This window comes from Drosophila rhopaloa, unplaced genomic scaffold, assembly GCF_018152115.1.
Source record: "Drosophila rhopaloa isolate 14029-0021.01 unplaced genomic scaffold, ASM1815211v1 contig_115, whole genome shotgun sequence".
Lineage (NCBI taxonomy): Eukaryota > Metazoa > Arthropoda > Insecta > Diptera > Drosophilidae > Drosophila > Drosophila rhopaloa.
Window position 1 is genome coordinate 9,849,928 of NW_025334990.1, and position 13,496 is coordinate 9,863,423.

The following is a 13,496-nucleotide window of genomic DNA, read 5'->3' on the forward strand; positions in this document are numbered from 1 at the left end:
GTGGTGACACTCAATGCGCAGGCTTTTATAGGCAAGAATAGTGTCCTTAATGGCTGAAAGTTTGGGTGCTAATTATGGGCTGTTTAAGTGGCTAACTTGTCTCGGGAAAGTATCTAATTTGTTGTGAGCATTAGTGGTAATCTAAAAACTATAAAAGTTTAGCAGTCGATCAATAAACTTTAACTTGAAAACTTGCCAGTAGATGTTAAATACATGAAAATGAATAGCCGTTTAAATATGTTAAAAGTGTTATCCTAATTTCACCTGCACGTATGAGTAATACAATTAAACTGAAACAAATATGTATACAAATTTTATTTTCTATTTATTTATTAAAAATTAAAAATCTTGACAAATAATATTTTTTATTTCTGAAAACGAAAGCCCATTATTAGCTATTTTCTGATTTCACACAATGTCTGTGAGTAACCCATTATAATTTTGAATTTAATGTGAATTTTCGCACCTAATATTTGCCGCGGCGTTGACTTCACTCATAACCCACTAAAAACTCGTATAGGTATGACGTTAATTCGTAATTAAAAATGGGAATTTATTGGGTAGAGAAATGTCCTCAAATTTGATTAGCATTTGACTAATTATGAGTGTCAATTCCGTTTTTTGCATGAGTGCCTAATCGAACGAAGTTCTGCAAAGAGCCGCAACCTGTTCGCCAAAGTGTTTCCCCCCAAACCAGGCTAAGGTCGTTGTGCCAATCTAAGACGAACTGGTTTCGACCTCACCTGACTCGTGAGTCAGAACTCACGTGCGTTAAATGAAACCATTATCATTAATAATAAATACACGGCTAAAGCTTTAATAGGACTCTCCATAAACAAGTACACATCGTAGTTATGGCATAATACTAAAGATACAACATCACAGGTGATTGTCAGGGCACAAACTACAACTTTGTGTTGACAATATCCTCGCGAGACTCGGTGGTCTGCACCTCGTTCCACTTCTGGATCTTTCCCGATCCAAATACCCAGAAAAACAGGGCGGGCAATATATAGGCAGCGGCTCCAATAATGAAGATCCAGTGCCACTGATCGATCGTGTTCTATGGGTAATGGAAAATTGAGGATTAATTTTGATAAAGTATTTTAAGAGGTGGTGTCCACATACCTCGTTCTTTGTAAAGGCTGCCACAATCAGGGGCGAGAATATTCCCGGAGTGGTGCCAATGCAGTTGATGATTCCGTACAACGTGCCCGCATAGTTGGGGGCCAAATCCTGCGAATTGGCCAAGTTTGAAGCAGTGGCAGCACCGTTGAAGCCCAGCGAGATGGTCATAATGGCCACACAAACATATGGATCGCGACCGAAGTAGGCCAGGATAATCAGCATTACTCCGGGCAAGATGTGAGCTGATCATGATTAAATAATAAATATATAAAATACTTTATTTTCTAATGATCTAAATCAACTTACAGGGCAGACAGAAGGCCTTGCGCATCTTGGTTACGGACCACCAGCCCCGGCGACGAATCCAATCCGCCACAGCACCGAATCCAAAGGCACAGAGCAGACGTGCCACATGTGGCAGACTGGACAAAACGCCGGCGGAGGAGAGGTTGAAGCCCAGGACCTCGCTCAAGAACTTGGGCGTGGCTGTGATCAGGAAGAACAGACCCCACATGCTGCCGTAGTGGAGCAACATAAGCGACCAGAAGGGCAGTGACAGGATCAGCTCTTTGTATGGGGGCCACTTCTGCAAAAGTACAATAATAAAGTATTGAAAAAATATTTCTTAGTACTCAATGTTTTGTTATTTAAAAAACCTTTCAAAGTTTATAGCCAAAGCTATTTTGTATTAACGCTGTTATTATAAAAGCGCTCCAATCAGAATAATGACCATATTTAAGTTTTAAGCAAAGTATTTTGTATATCAAAGAGACAATAGCGTTCTATCTTGTTTATATTTTAATTTGACCATTGTGTTTGTGTTTTGCCAAGCTTATCAATAAAATTAGACCATTCAAAAGATTTATCAGAATTAATGGAAAAGCTCTAATTGTTTTTATAAAAACACCGCGACATGAGTCATACAAGGTTTTACTACGACCGTAATAAGTCGAATTCGGATCTAATCCAAAATCATAGAAATAAACATAATAATTTAGAAATGGTTGGCTAATTTTAATTCCAAGAATGGGGAAGATATTTAATGAAATAATTATATTTTAGCTTAGCTGCTTAACTTACCTTCTTGTTGCTTAGAGTGCTGCCCAAGCTGTTCTCGATGTATTCCCGCTCCTTGAGACTGATCGTGCTGTGCTGAGCCGGAGTATCTGCCACCAGGTAGAACCATATGGCCACCACAATCAGCACGAATATGCCCACAATGTAGAAGGCCCAGTCCCAGCCCAGATTCTCGATGATCACTCCGCTGATGGGCCACGTGATGACAGTGCCAAAGGTTCCGCCCATCAGCGAGGCCACAAACTTGCCCTTCTCGTCCGGAGGTGACCACTTGGACACCAGGCTGTGGCAACACGGATACACCACGCCGTTGAGGAATCCGATCAGGAACCGGACGGCGAACACCGCATACTTGTCCCAGGCAGCAGCCGCCGGAGTCAGAGCCGTAAGGATTCCGGCCACCAAACAACTATATCCTGCCACATTTCGAGCTCCTAGCATTTCAGCCAAAGTGCCGGCGGGCAAGGAAGTGATCATATATCCATAGAAATAGGCACCTAAAAGAAGGGCTTGATCCGATTGCGTCCAGTTATAACGAGGTCCATACTGCAATATACAATTGTTAATATAATGATATCCATCTTCGGAATAAATCAAATTCAATTATTTTACTAGAAATACGGTTTGGTACCTTAATTAGGGCCCATTTCTCAATATCAGGTTAAGGTTAACTTGTCAGAGTTAACTTGTCAAGTTAACCTGAAGTCTAATTTTTGGGAAACACAAATTCGCCATGTGATGTTCATTTTTTAAACGAAAACTTTTTATAGACTCTTTTTTTTACACGAATGGCCTCTAGTTACGAGTTTTCTGTCACTTAACCTAAACATGACATTGAGAAAACCAAAGTTTCCAAAAAAGCTATTTAACTCAATGGCAAAAATTAACATGACATTGAGATTCCGACCAAATTATCAAATTATTTATTAACAACTTTCTTTTTAATGTTAGGATGCAGGGATGTCAATTATTCATGTTTTATCACATAAAACTTGAATTGCTATGTTAGGAAATTATATTTTAGATCAGCACTATACAAAACTATCCTTTAGCTTAAAAAAAAGTTTAAAAAATGAGAGAGTGAATTGAAATGAATAAAACTTTTTTCAGTGCCTATTGAACTCTATAATCATTTCATTAAGGAAATCTTGGAAAACTCACATTGGGCAGGGCCTCGACTTCCGTTCCATTGTCGTGGCTGCTCGTGTCCTCCACCATGGCGATGATGTTGATCGAGAGATTCACGCGCATCATATAGCTGAGAAGGCAGGCCATGAAGAGCATGATCGCCAGGTTGATCCGCTTGGGCACATAAACTGCGAACGACAGCAAATATTGGTTATTGTGACAGATCGTTATTCAATTTTCGATAGTACAGGCCCCTCGCAGCACATTAGGGCAATTAGCGGATCGGAAAAGATCTCTATTCCCGTTTTGGGGCGGGTCACAGATCTCTAATGGACTGCGCATGCGCGAATTTCAATATTTGCGATCGATACAAATTGGGGGACTTCACTTCGCCGATCGAAGATCACGTGAGGTGTTATTGATGAGACATTTTTCGCTGATGACTCGTGTGCTTGGGGCGATTTCGAGCGTGTGGCAATATATTATTATTTGAATATTTGGATACTTACAGCACGGCATGAAGGCCATTTCGGCGGCTTTTATTATGACTCCGGGTGCCTCGCGTCAGGTGTCAGCTGAAACGACAACAACAGGAAGCTGTTAGCAAGACTTTTATTTTATGCAGATCACTTAACGCATTCGGGGGTACTCCCCGAGGCATTTGCCGAAATTGTAGCCGCATAATTTAAATGAGTTATTAGGAGTTGCCGAGTCACCCTCGGCTATTTTCGGCAACACCTGATGTCAAAGATGTCTATTAATTTTAATAAATTTACATTTAAATGGTCGGTCTCGGTTATGTTTGGAAACCCGGTGTTGATCGGAACTCAAAGTAAAAGTTTATAAGCGTGTTTGTATAAAAAAGCCATAAACTTAAGCTGCTTTTTTTGAATAATTGATTTTATTAAGTTTAAAAATAAACTAATTTAGTGTCCGGACAGCGTTACCTTTTTTTCCGAAAACCAATAAATCTTTAATGGTTATTATGCGGTCTGAAACACCAAACTAAAATTAATCAAAAAACAAAACGCTTGCATCTAGATACATGATCAGATATTTCAGTTGTTCCAACAGCAGGCACACTAGAACTTAACTTGTCTTTTTATACCCTTGCAGAGGGTATTATAATTTTGGTCAAAAGTGTGCAACGCAGTGAAGGAGGCATCTCCGACCCTATAAAGTATATATATTCTTGATCAGGATCACCTCCTGAGTTGATATAGCCATGTCCGTCTGTCCGTCTGTCCGTCTGTCCGTCTGTCCGTCTGTCCGTCTGTCTGTCCGTCTGTCCGTCTGTCTGTTTCTACGCAAACTAGTCTCTCAGTTTTAAAGCTATCGAATTGAAACTTTGCACACACCCTTCTTTCCTTTGCACGCAGTATATAAGTCGGAACGGCCGGGATCGGCCAACTATATCCTATAGCTGCCATATAACTGATTGATCGGAAATGCCATAACTTTCGTTTTTGTAATGTTAGGAAGTTGGGATTTTCTATGGGTTTTATATTTGGCCAATCAATCCGACCTACCAAATTTCATAAGGATCGGCCGACTATATCCTATAGCTGCCATATAACTGATTGATCGGAAATGCCATAACTTTGGTGTTTGTAAAGTTAGAAAGTTGGGATTTTCTATGGGTTTTATATTTGGCCAATCAATCCGACCTACCAAATTTCATTAGGATCGGCCGACTATATCCTATAGCTGCCATATAACTGATTGATCGGAAATGCCATAACTTTGGTGTTTGTAAAGTTAGAAAGTTGGGATTTTCTATGGGTTTTATATTTGGCCAATCAATCCGACCTACCAAATTTCATAAGGATCGGCCGACTATATCCTATAGCTGCCATATAACTGATTGATCGGAAATGCCATAACTTTGGTGTTTTTAAAGTTTGGAAGTTTGGATTTTTTATGAGTATTAAGAATGCATCATAGGAATAATTTTGGAGAATATAATTATAGAGTATTCTGCAAGGGTATATCAACTTCGGCTCCGCCCGAAGTTAGCTTTCCTTTCTTGTTTTATCACAATTTGGCCAACAAACATTTACCATTTAAAATAAAATTCGGAATATATTTCTTTCAATAACTTAACGTCTGGTTTAAGTTAAGCTGTCATAATACATTTGGTTTTTGACTCTTAAAATGTTTGTCTCAAAAAGGGCCTTTAAAAAGTTATAAATTTTAAATGACAAATAGTCATTGACATTTTTTAAAACAGTTTATAATCATTTGTTTCACAAAATTGAAGTATCTCTAAAAATTGATGTATATGCATTAGTAAAAAGGTAACACTTTTTAGTAATTCAGTTCTACTCAACATTCATTATAGTTGCAATCTAAAAGTGATAGCCGTTTAACTGCATGGAGATGTTACTATAACTATAGCAACAAATTCGATAATCGCAACTGCACGTGTAGAGGTCTAAATAGACTAGAACTAAACCTGAATTTCCGACATTTGGGTAACAACCACTAAAACCGTATCATTCGAAAGTGCTTTCGGCGGTATCTGCGTGCAATCCACTTGTCATGTATTATGAGCACGTCCCACTTGGCACTTTACGGCCGGCACGTGAGTGTCTCCGTTTAGGCAAATTGAGTTACGGCCCAAAACAAAATACATAACTAAATCAAATGCCACTATAACCGCCGCCGATCGTGCCATCAAAGTGTCGAAGTTTCGCTAAAGGCCACAATCGAGGAAGCTGAGCGGGTATATATGGTAATTGCCCGGCGGCATGCTACCCTCATTTTCTAATCATCCGATCTATAAAAATCCGTGGGATCCATTTTTGCAATAGTATTGCTTAGAACTCGACGTTCCGAAACCATGTTCTGCTAATCGAAACATTTTTTATTAAACAGCTGCCTCCGCTGCATTTCGTTGCACAAAAGAAATGTTTGCGCGAAAGCTTTTCAGCTTATGTACATAAAGGTGCTGGCATATAAAGAGCGCTATGAATTATGGGGGAACACTTGTTGGATTGCTTGATTATTGCCCTATATATCCGGCCAAAACACAAAATATTGGTGCCCAAAAAAAAAACGGACCACGACTTCCCCTACTCAACGCCGTTTGAATTGTCCCCTTAAATCATTAAATACGATTATTGGAGGGGCTCATAAATTTTAGGTTTTCCTATACACGGCGTGATAACTAATCTCAACATCAGGCAATCAATTTTCTGAATGGAACCGAGAAATTGCAATTTAAGTTAACGTCATCTTATCTTTAACAGCAGCGCGATCCCGGTAATATACACATAGATGCAGGCATTCGGCAGTAAAAATAATTTCTCATTCCAAATATAGAAGCTCCATATATATCATATCGTATCCTACGACTAGATAACTGTATCTTAGAGAAAAAAAGAAGAAAACCTAAAAGCAATCTACCACTTTGACCCACACGGAATCGCAATGATTCTGGTTTGTTGACGTGACTTGGATGTGAATACCCGTAGATTGATTCGGGAAAACTAATTTTGGCAAACAATAGGAACGGAACATATTTTGGGCACTAGATTGGAATTATTGATTCGCAATACGTGAATTGAAATTTTTTAATTATACCTTTGAGCGAAGATCAAAGAACGCAGCTAATGACCTTCGGCTAATAGTAAGTTAGTGAACCCCTAATTGCAGGGATTGTTACAGCTAATTCGCGATCTGCCTGCCGATAACCCAAAAGCATTGTGCAAGTTCTGAAAGCCTAAACAAATTACTTTAGGGCAAAAGCAGGTTATTGTTTTTTTCGGTTTTACCCTTTTTGGTTATATGAGGAAATAAAGCTAGCGCCAGCCTCTTTGTCTCTAATCTGCAGCGTTACGCTTTTATCAACATCGTTGCCATTGACTCCATAAAATCAGCTCGACAATTTATAGGCCATAAAGTGGTGTTATAAAATGATAAAATGTAGTCGAATATGGCGCATGGGCATGGTCGTGATAATTTAGCCATCAGCTTGTAAACGATGTCGTTAGAGTCAGGTTAATCGTCAATTAGCCGCAATCGCAGTGGACCCTGTTGGTGGACTGTGGTAATAAGTATTGCCGCGATAAATGATTTGATTTACAATCATTTGGGAGGATCAATACGGGTATTATATATAGGTGGCCCACGGGCCCCAGTTGGAATCCGAAGATGAGGCAAAAACGTTGGATATTCACAGCACGCGTTCCATTTACATAAGACTTGGTAACCCACTTGACATGGTTTTGGGTTGGTTGGCAGCTCCCTTCCCTCTTTTTCTTGGGATCCTCCAGTACCAGCACCCATTTAAGTCTCATTTGTTGTCACTTATTTGTTTTGTTTGATTTGGGTTCGGTTTCGGGTCTATGGTATGTGTTTCGGCATAGAACTCTGCAAATTATTTAGACGGCGGCAATCAAGCGTAACTGGCAAACAAATCAAGACCGGTAATGAACCCAGTTAGTCGACAGTTATTGTTGTAGATCATTGTTTTTGCTCATTTTTGGTTCTCATAGCTTCACTCGGGCGAACTGCCATTTTGCACCAATTCCCATTGAAATCATATAATTTGTGTTTTTGCATTTTTGCACGTTATAATTAAATTTCGGAAAATTACGTGGCGCATGAAAATTTGATATACACTCTATAATGATTGTAAATACCTGACCATTTATTCGGTGGATTGAATAATCCGAAATCAATGCGACAATTGCGAAAATTGCACGCACATGTTAATAAAAATCACGAGTGTCAAATATTTACCCGTGCTATTCATATTTTCACGATTCAAAAATATGTACATAAGTTGTGTTGGGCAAACGGATCGAAAATCCGAATATCGTTGCATAAATCAAAAGCGTGTGTGAATATTTTGCGAAGACCCAAACCTGTACATTAACCCAGATACTTCTTTCAATCAACCCCTCTGTCGGTCCAAAGTCACAAATCCTTAGTCTGTTCATTGCAATAACTTGGGATTATAGCTTCCCGGGTTGTTGCCAAGGCCTGGAATTAGCGGAACCCACGGATCACTTGTCCGAAAGCGAGAAACAAAACAAATTGAAATTGTTTCGAATAGTGGTCGCGGTTCAATGAATCGAAATAACGAAACCAGTTATTATTTGAAATGCAAATTTTTTCGGTAACTGCAATAAAAATCGGTCGAAGCCGAAATAAGCGCCAGTCAAAACATAATAACGGCCTGTTCTGGCTTTTACTTTCGAATGTTTTGAACAAATGTAAAACAATTTGGAATTTCTCTCTTTGAAATATTGCAGAAAATAATATTACGTTAACATTTTCCTAAAGATGATACCAGCCAAAGAAAAGTTCCAATTTCTATCCAACCCAATTTAATGCAAATATTCGAAAATGAAAATCGGAATGACCCTTTTTCTATTTCTAAACATAGTCTTGAGAAGTAGATCTAAGGGGGCCTGTCTCGCTAGAAGTTTCTCATTGATTTGTTACGGAAAGTTAGCAATGAACCGCACTTTTAGCACCAAAAGCATTCGCGATCACAAAACACTCAAAGTCATCATCTCGGGTTATCTCTGTTTATGTTTTCGTCTCGTACTTCTTCGTGGCACAAATTTTGCATGGAATTTTACCACAGCCCCCGAAAAAATATCGGATGGAGTTGTGGCGCCAAATACTACGCTCGAAATGCAGCTGCAGATATTTTCCAAAATATTCGAAAAAACTGGACTTTCCCGTTGAGAGCCCCGAAATAATGGCTAGGTTGCACCGAACTCACTTTATATGGTTGCTACTTATTTGGCAGCTCGCCGGCCGAATCGAACTGCTGAGAACGTCGCGCGGCGAATGAAGCTAAATCGGCTACTGCCAATGGCATATATACTTGGGCGACGATTTTAAGCAAAACTTCCACCTGCCGCAGTCGCAGTCAGTTTCAGCGGCAACAGCAACAGCAGCAGCGACTGGGCAGCGCAAAACGGTTAAAAATTGTTTAAATTGTTGTTGACGGTTGAAGCTCACCGTCGACTGACGATTGGCTTTTTAACGCTTTCTGATAGCGTGCCAAATATCGCATGCGATTCCTGAAACAAAAAACCTGAGAAATTTTTTAACAAAAAAATCACAAAATCGTGCTAAAATGTAAATCAATAAACACGGTGACTAATAATTCAAAAATATGATCCCATATTTTCGCATTGCTAATTATTTGGACATATTCAACCAAGCGAATGCTAGAGTATATTTATTTTGCCAAAAACCAGTAGTGAACTTAATTTTTTTCAAAAACACCCCTATAAAACACGTGTTACGAAAATTCACTTGACCGTTTCACTGGTTTTATAATTTTGTTTAATTAGCGCACTTGGCAAATGACAGTGAAAAGCCACAGAAGCGCAGAAGCCACGGTATTGACTTAAGTTTATTTATTATTAAATATTCACCTATACCCGCAAATAACTTTTCACACTCCTCACCTTGGATAACTTTATTTCCAGAGTAAGCGCAGTTGGGAATTTGAATCGAAACACATCCGAGACTTTCAGCTGCTCAGCACATCTTGACAATATGGCGACATTTAGCTTCCTGGCCAACTATCTCACGGTGTGTGTGCCATATAATGGGCTTTATCTCCAGCGGTTATCCGACTTGTACCAACACAGAATGTGTATGTTGCCAGCCCCATAAAGCTAAATTGATGCGTTTGGCTGCCTGTTTCAGATAAGCAGCGATTATGAGTGGAAACTGTCAGCTTTTCGGAATATGTATTAATGACAAGCATCTTTTCGCTTACATGCCAACAAAGTGGGTAATCTGCTGTAAATAATCTTTTTTATAAGCCGCAAAAATTGATATTATTTTAGGTGCAGGACCATTGGATGGCAGCCTTATTAAAACTTATTTAATTTCAACATGTTGCAGAATTATTTTAGTACATCTTTGCTAACGCGAACGTAATATAAACAATCAAAATAATTTCAATTACAAACTCTACTTGACTAAGATTTTAAACAGAGAATCTAAACAAATTCAATTATTTCAGTTTACATCTTTCACAGCATATTCACATATAGCATGCGGTGGGCACAGACTTTTCCTACGAGCTTACTATACTCAATAATCGTATCGACATCGTTGTCTGGGCCACGCAGCTGTCAAAAAAATAAAAATTTATGTTTTGAACTAGTTCTCTTTTATATGCAGTGGTGGACATACCTGCACATAACGCTTGTAATCTGCGCATGTTTTGGAATCCAATAGCAGCATAACTTCATCCAAATGCTCCATTAAAAATTCATTCACATCCCTAGCAGCAGGATCTAAGTTTAAGCGTTGGTATTTTTCTTCATCTAGCTTAGAGCGTATGGCTAAAAAAAGTGATTCTAATTAGAAAAGATTATGGAAATATAATCGTATAATTTACCATCGGTGAGCGGAAACCACTCATAAGTCTCTGGGCACAGCAAAAATGAGGCGGACAACTTGCCCTTGTAGCGCATTTTTGGGCAGGAGTGTATGTAGAAGCCCATGTAGTAATACTTTAAGGCAGGCACATGCTCGGCGATCGTCTGCACCAAGTCAATTTCCCTGAAAGGATGTCAGCAATAAAGTTGTGTTTCAATCAATATGTTGCAATCGGTTGTTACCTAAGAGAACCATATGTGCCCAGCGATAGAAAACTGTAATCCGGATCGTAAAAGAAGTAAACAGAGCTTACACACGCGGGCAGAATATCAATCACACCCACGGCAATCAACTTATCGTCCAGCCAATATTGCTGATGAAAGGATCCATAGCCCATTTCGGGTCCATCGCTAGGTTTTTCATTCTGTAATAAAAGAGATCAATTCGAGATAAAGTAAAAACTGATAATCTTATATGTGCAGATCAAAAAACACTAGAAGTAGGGAAACCTTCATGGGCGTCAACTGCAGGTGATTCTTGTAGGCGTTCTCATTTTTGGGCGGATCGTTGTGAATCGAGATCTGATATTTTTTGTAGAGCGCAAAGCTTGCAGTCAAGGTCCGGTTAAATTCCTCGTCGTAGACGTGCACCAATCGTAGCTGCGAATAAATTTTTTGGTAAGGTAAATTGGCATTTATAATTACCTTAAGGGGTGATTTGACCAAGAACCGCTGCATACTAGCTAGGGTGAGGCGTGCGGGGTTATCGTTGTGAATGGTTACTTGATATTTGCGATACAAAGCGATCACTGCATCGGCACAAGTACGCTGTGTGTCTGAGGAAGCGACCAAAACGATCTGCAAGAACACAAACAGCACAAGACAGTGTGTCTACATGTAGAGGGAGACTCGTACTTGGGGGTTTGACACAGAAAACACAAAGGGACGGTACACAGAATAAACGTATAATAACAAAGGGACACGCTAGCCAGCTGAGCTTTGCAATCGGTCTTACCAAAACATGAATTGTATATCTACGTCTATCCGCACTTACCTTCAACTGGTGTTTGTTAGTCTCGCTGTCGGACGACAAGAAGTCGCGTAGGCTCTTTTCCTGGGAAAGCGATTTCGTTGAGGTAGAGGTCGAGGCAGAGTCTCCCAGTTTGGCTTGCCTGCGCTCCAATCGCATTTGCTTGGCCTTCTTGCGCGGCGCATTTGAGATCGGTGCTGCAGCTATTGAAAATTAATCAAACATTTAATAACAAGAAATCTATAAATTTGTATTACCCTTGCAGATAATAGAAGTAGTTGTTATTATTAGAAAGCCTAAAAATACCTAAATAGGGATCGTAGAGTATCCCGATATTCGCTAAATTAAAATTGTCATTATGAAACATTTTTAGGCTCCCATATAAATATCGGGAGTGACACAGCTATCTCTTAAAATAAAATTCATTTGAAATTTACATATAATTAATTACTGTATCACCCTCATTATTTGCTTATTTGTATATTTCAACCCCTTCCCTAGATCTCGGGAAGAGATAAGCTCGATTTGGTTAAATTTTTCGTTTTTAAGATTGCGGCAAAAAACGGAATCTTACACTCGGGTCAGAGAACGGAAGTTGTTTTTCTGGCCAACCTATGAATTGCCGATTTGAGCAAAATCTAAGGCAATATTTTCTTTCGTTGTCCAATAATGAAGCTAAAAAATTATTCTTTTTTTTTTCAGGTTGTTTTCTGTAATTAGTTTAAAATTATTTTCTACTTTGATTTAAATTAGATTGCTAAATATGTACGCACAAAATTTTATCAAATATTATCATTCTGATGAAATAACAAGACAAAATAATATTTAAAAAAATGTTAAGTTGAAAACAAATCATTCCGATATATTACTTCACTGTTAAGTTTTTTTTTTGGTCTAAAATACTCTACAAGGTCGTAAATGTCTTGCTCAGTGAGTTTTCAGTGGTGTTTGTAATCAACATTTCACATCTTCAATCTCAAGGGAATACGAATAAGAGCGACTTGCTGTATATACCCACATTTATTGGAGCCCAGCGTTGGGGCCTCAGCCGTTGGAGCAGGAGCCTGCTTGGTGGGCTTTTTCTGAGCCCGTGCCAGTGATGCAACCTGGTCCACATTGATAACCGCCGGACTCTTATCGGGCAGCTGGGGCTGCGGTTCGCTGGCGGTAGCCTCGCCAGACCCTGTGACTTCATCGCCATCTGGATCCCCCTCACCGTCGCCGCCTTCCGGTTTGGAGTCCCGCTTGCCATCGCGCAAAAAACGATTCATGCGGCGCAGAATGCGCTTGTTCGATTTGGACAGCTTGAACTGCAGCCCGTCGCACTTGATGGTGTAGCAGGGACAGCAGGTCTCATGGTTGCGGAACTTGTAGCAGTAGTTGCCGCAGCGTCGCCAGCCGCGATCGATGAGGTCCTGGTAGTCCTGGCTGTCCAGCCGATAGGCGTGCATACCTGTCACACGTGACGAATGAGCGATTAATTATGCGAACCACCAATGCACCTGTATTTTCATATTCTTACCGTGCGACAGGCTGCAGTTTTTGCCGGCGCAGTAGCCGCATTTGGACTCCTGTCTCCCGTAGTACTGCACAATGCTGACACTCATTATTCCGATCTTCCGACGCCGATCAGAGTGCAATCATAGTGGATTTAGTTGCGATGAATTAATTAAGAACCGAGCCGCCGCTATTGCGAAATTTTTTATATGTTCAGTGTGACCAGTGATCGCGGGTTGGAAGATACCATGGTATCGGACTATGCCAAAAAA

The 13,496-nt window shown here is 39.8% G+C and overlaps 2 protein-coding genes across 4 annotated transcripts; both read right to left on the reverse strand.

Annotated features, from left to right (window-relative positions):
* Window positions 1-790: 790 nt before the first annotated feature.
* LOC108049499 (sialin) lies at window positions 791-9,850 on the reverse strand. Of its 2 annotated transcripts, none has more exons than XM_017130699.2 (7): window positions 9,771-9,850; window positions 3,843-3,908; window positions 3,367-3,521; window positions 2,209-2,751; window positions 1,435-1,714; window positions 1,129-1,370; window positions 791-1,063 (listed from the first exon to the last, which is right to left on the reverse strand). In XM_017130699.2, the coding sequence occupies exons 2-7, from the start codon at window positions 3,859-3,861 to the stop codon at window positions 905-907; spliced, it is 1,398 nt and encodes a 465-aa protein (XP_016986188.1). In that variant the 5' UTR covers window positions 3,862-3,908; window positions 9,771-9,850; the 3' UTR covers window positions 791-904. The 2 variants fall into 2 exon arrangements, with proteins under 2 accessions (XP_016986188.1, XP_016986187.1); XM_017130698.1 differs by lacking the exon at window positions 9,771-9,850 and adding an exon at window positions 9,074-9,168.
* Window positions 9,851-10,151: 301 nt separating this feature from the next.
* Window positions 10,152-13,448, reverse strand: LOC108049498 (arginyl-tRNA--protein transferase 1). 2 transcript variants are annotated; one of them, XM_017130697.1, is made up of 8 exons: window positions 13,250-13,448; window positions 12,746-13,180; window positions 11,752-11,930; window positions 11,208-11,357; window positions 10,941-11,122; window positions 10,718-10,881; window positions 10,510-10,661; window positions 10,152-10,445 (listed from the first exon to the last, which is right to left on the reverse strand). In XM_017130697.1, exons 1-8 carry the CDS (start codon window positions 13,332-13,334, stop codon window positions 10,347-10,349), a joined length of 1,446 nt encoding a protein of 481 aa, XP_016986186.1. In that variant the 5' UTR covers window positions 13,335-13,448; the 3' UTR covers window positions 10,152-10,346. The 2 variants fall into 2 exon arrangements, with proteins under 2 accessions (XP_016986186.1, XP_016986185.1); XM_017130696.1 differs by lacking the exon at window positions 11,208-11,357 and adding an exon at window positions 11,403-11,555.
* Window positions 13,449-13,496: the final 48 nt, after the last annotated feature.

Bases quoted from the DNA above. Each gene is read 5' to 3' on its own strand.
- LOC108049498 (XM_017130696.1), bottom strand. From the start codon at position 13,334: ATGAGTGTCAGCATTGTGCAGTACTACGGGAGACAGGAGTCCAAATGC. The intron at 11,931-12,745 runs GTGGGTATATAC...AATTTTCAATAG, and splicing joins AACGCTGGGCTCCAATAAAT to CTGCAGCACCGATCTCAAAT. The intron at 10,446-10,509 runs GTATGTCCACCA...TTTTTTTGACAG, and splicing joins ATTACAAGCGTTATGTGCAG to CTGCGTGGCCCAGACAACGA.
- LOC108049499 (XM_017130699.2), bottom strand. The intron at 1,715-2,208 runs GTAAGTTAAGCA...GTACTTTTGCAG, and splicing joins GCACTCTAAGCAACAAGAAG to AAGTGGCCCCCATACAAAGA. The intron at 1,064-1,128 runs GTATGTGGACAC...CATTACCCATAG, and splicing joins CAGCCTTTACAAAGAACGAG to AACACGATCGATCAGTGGCA.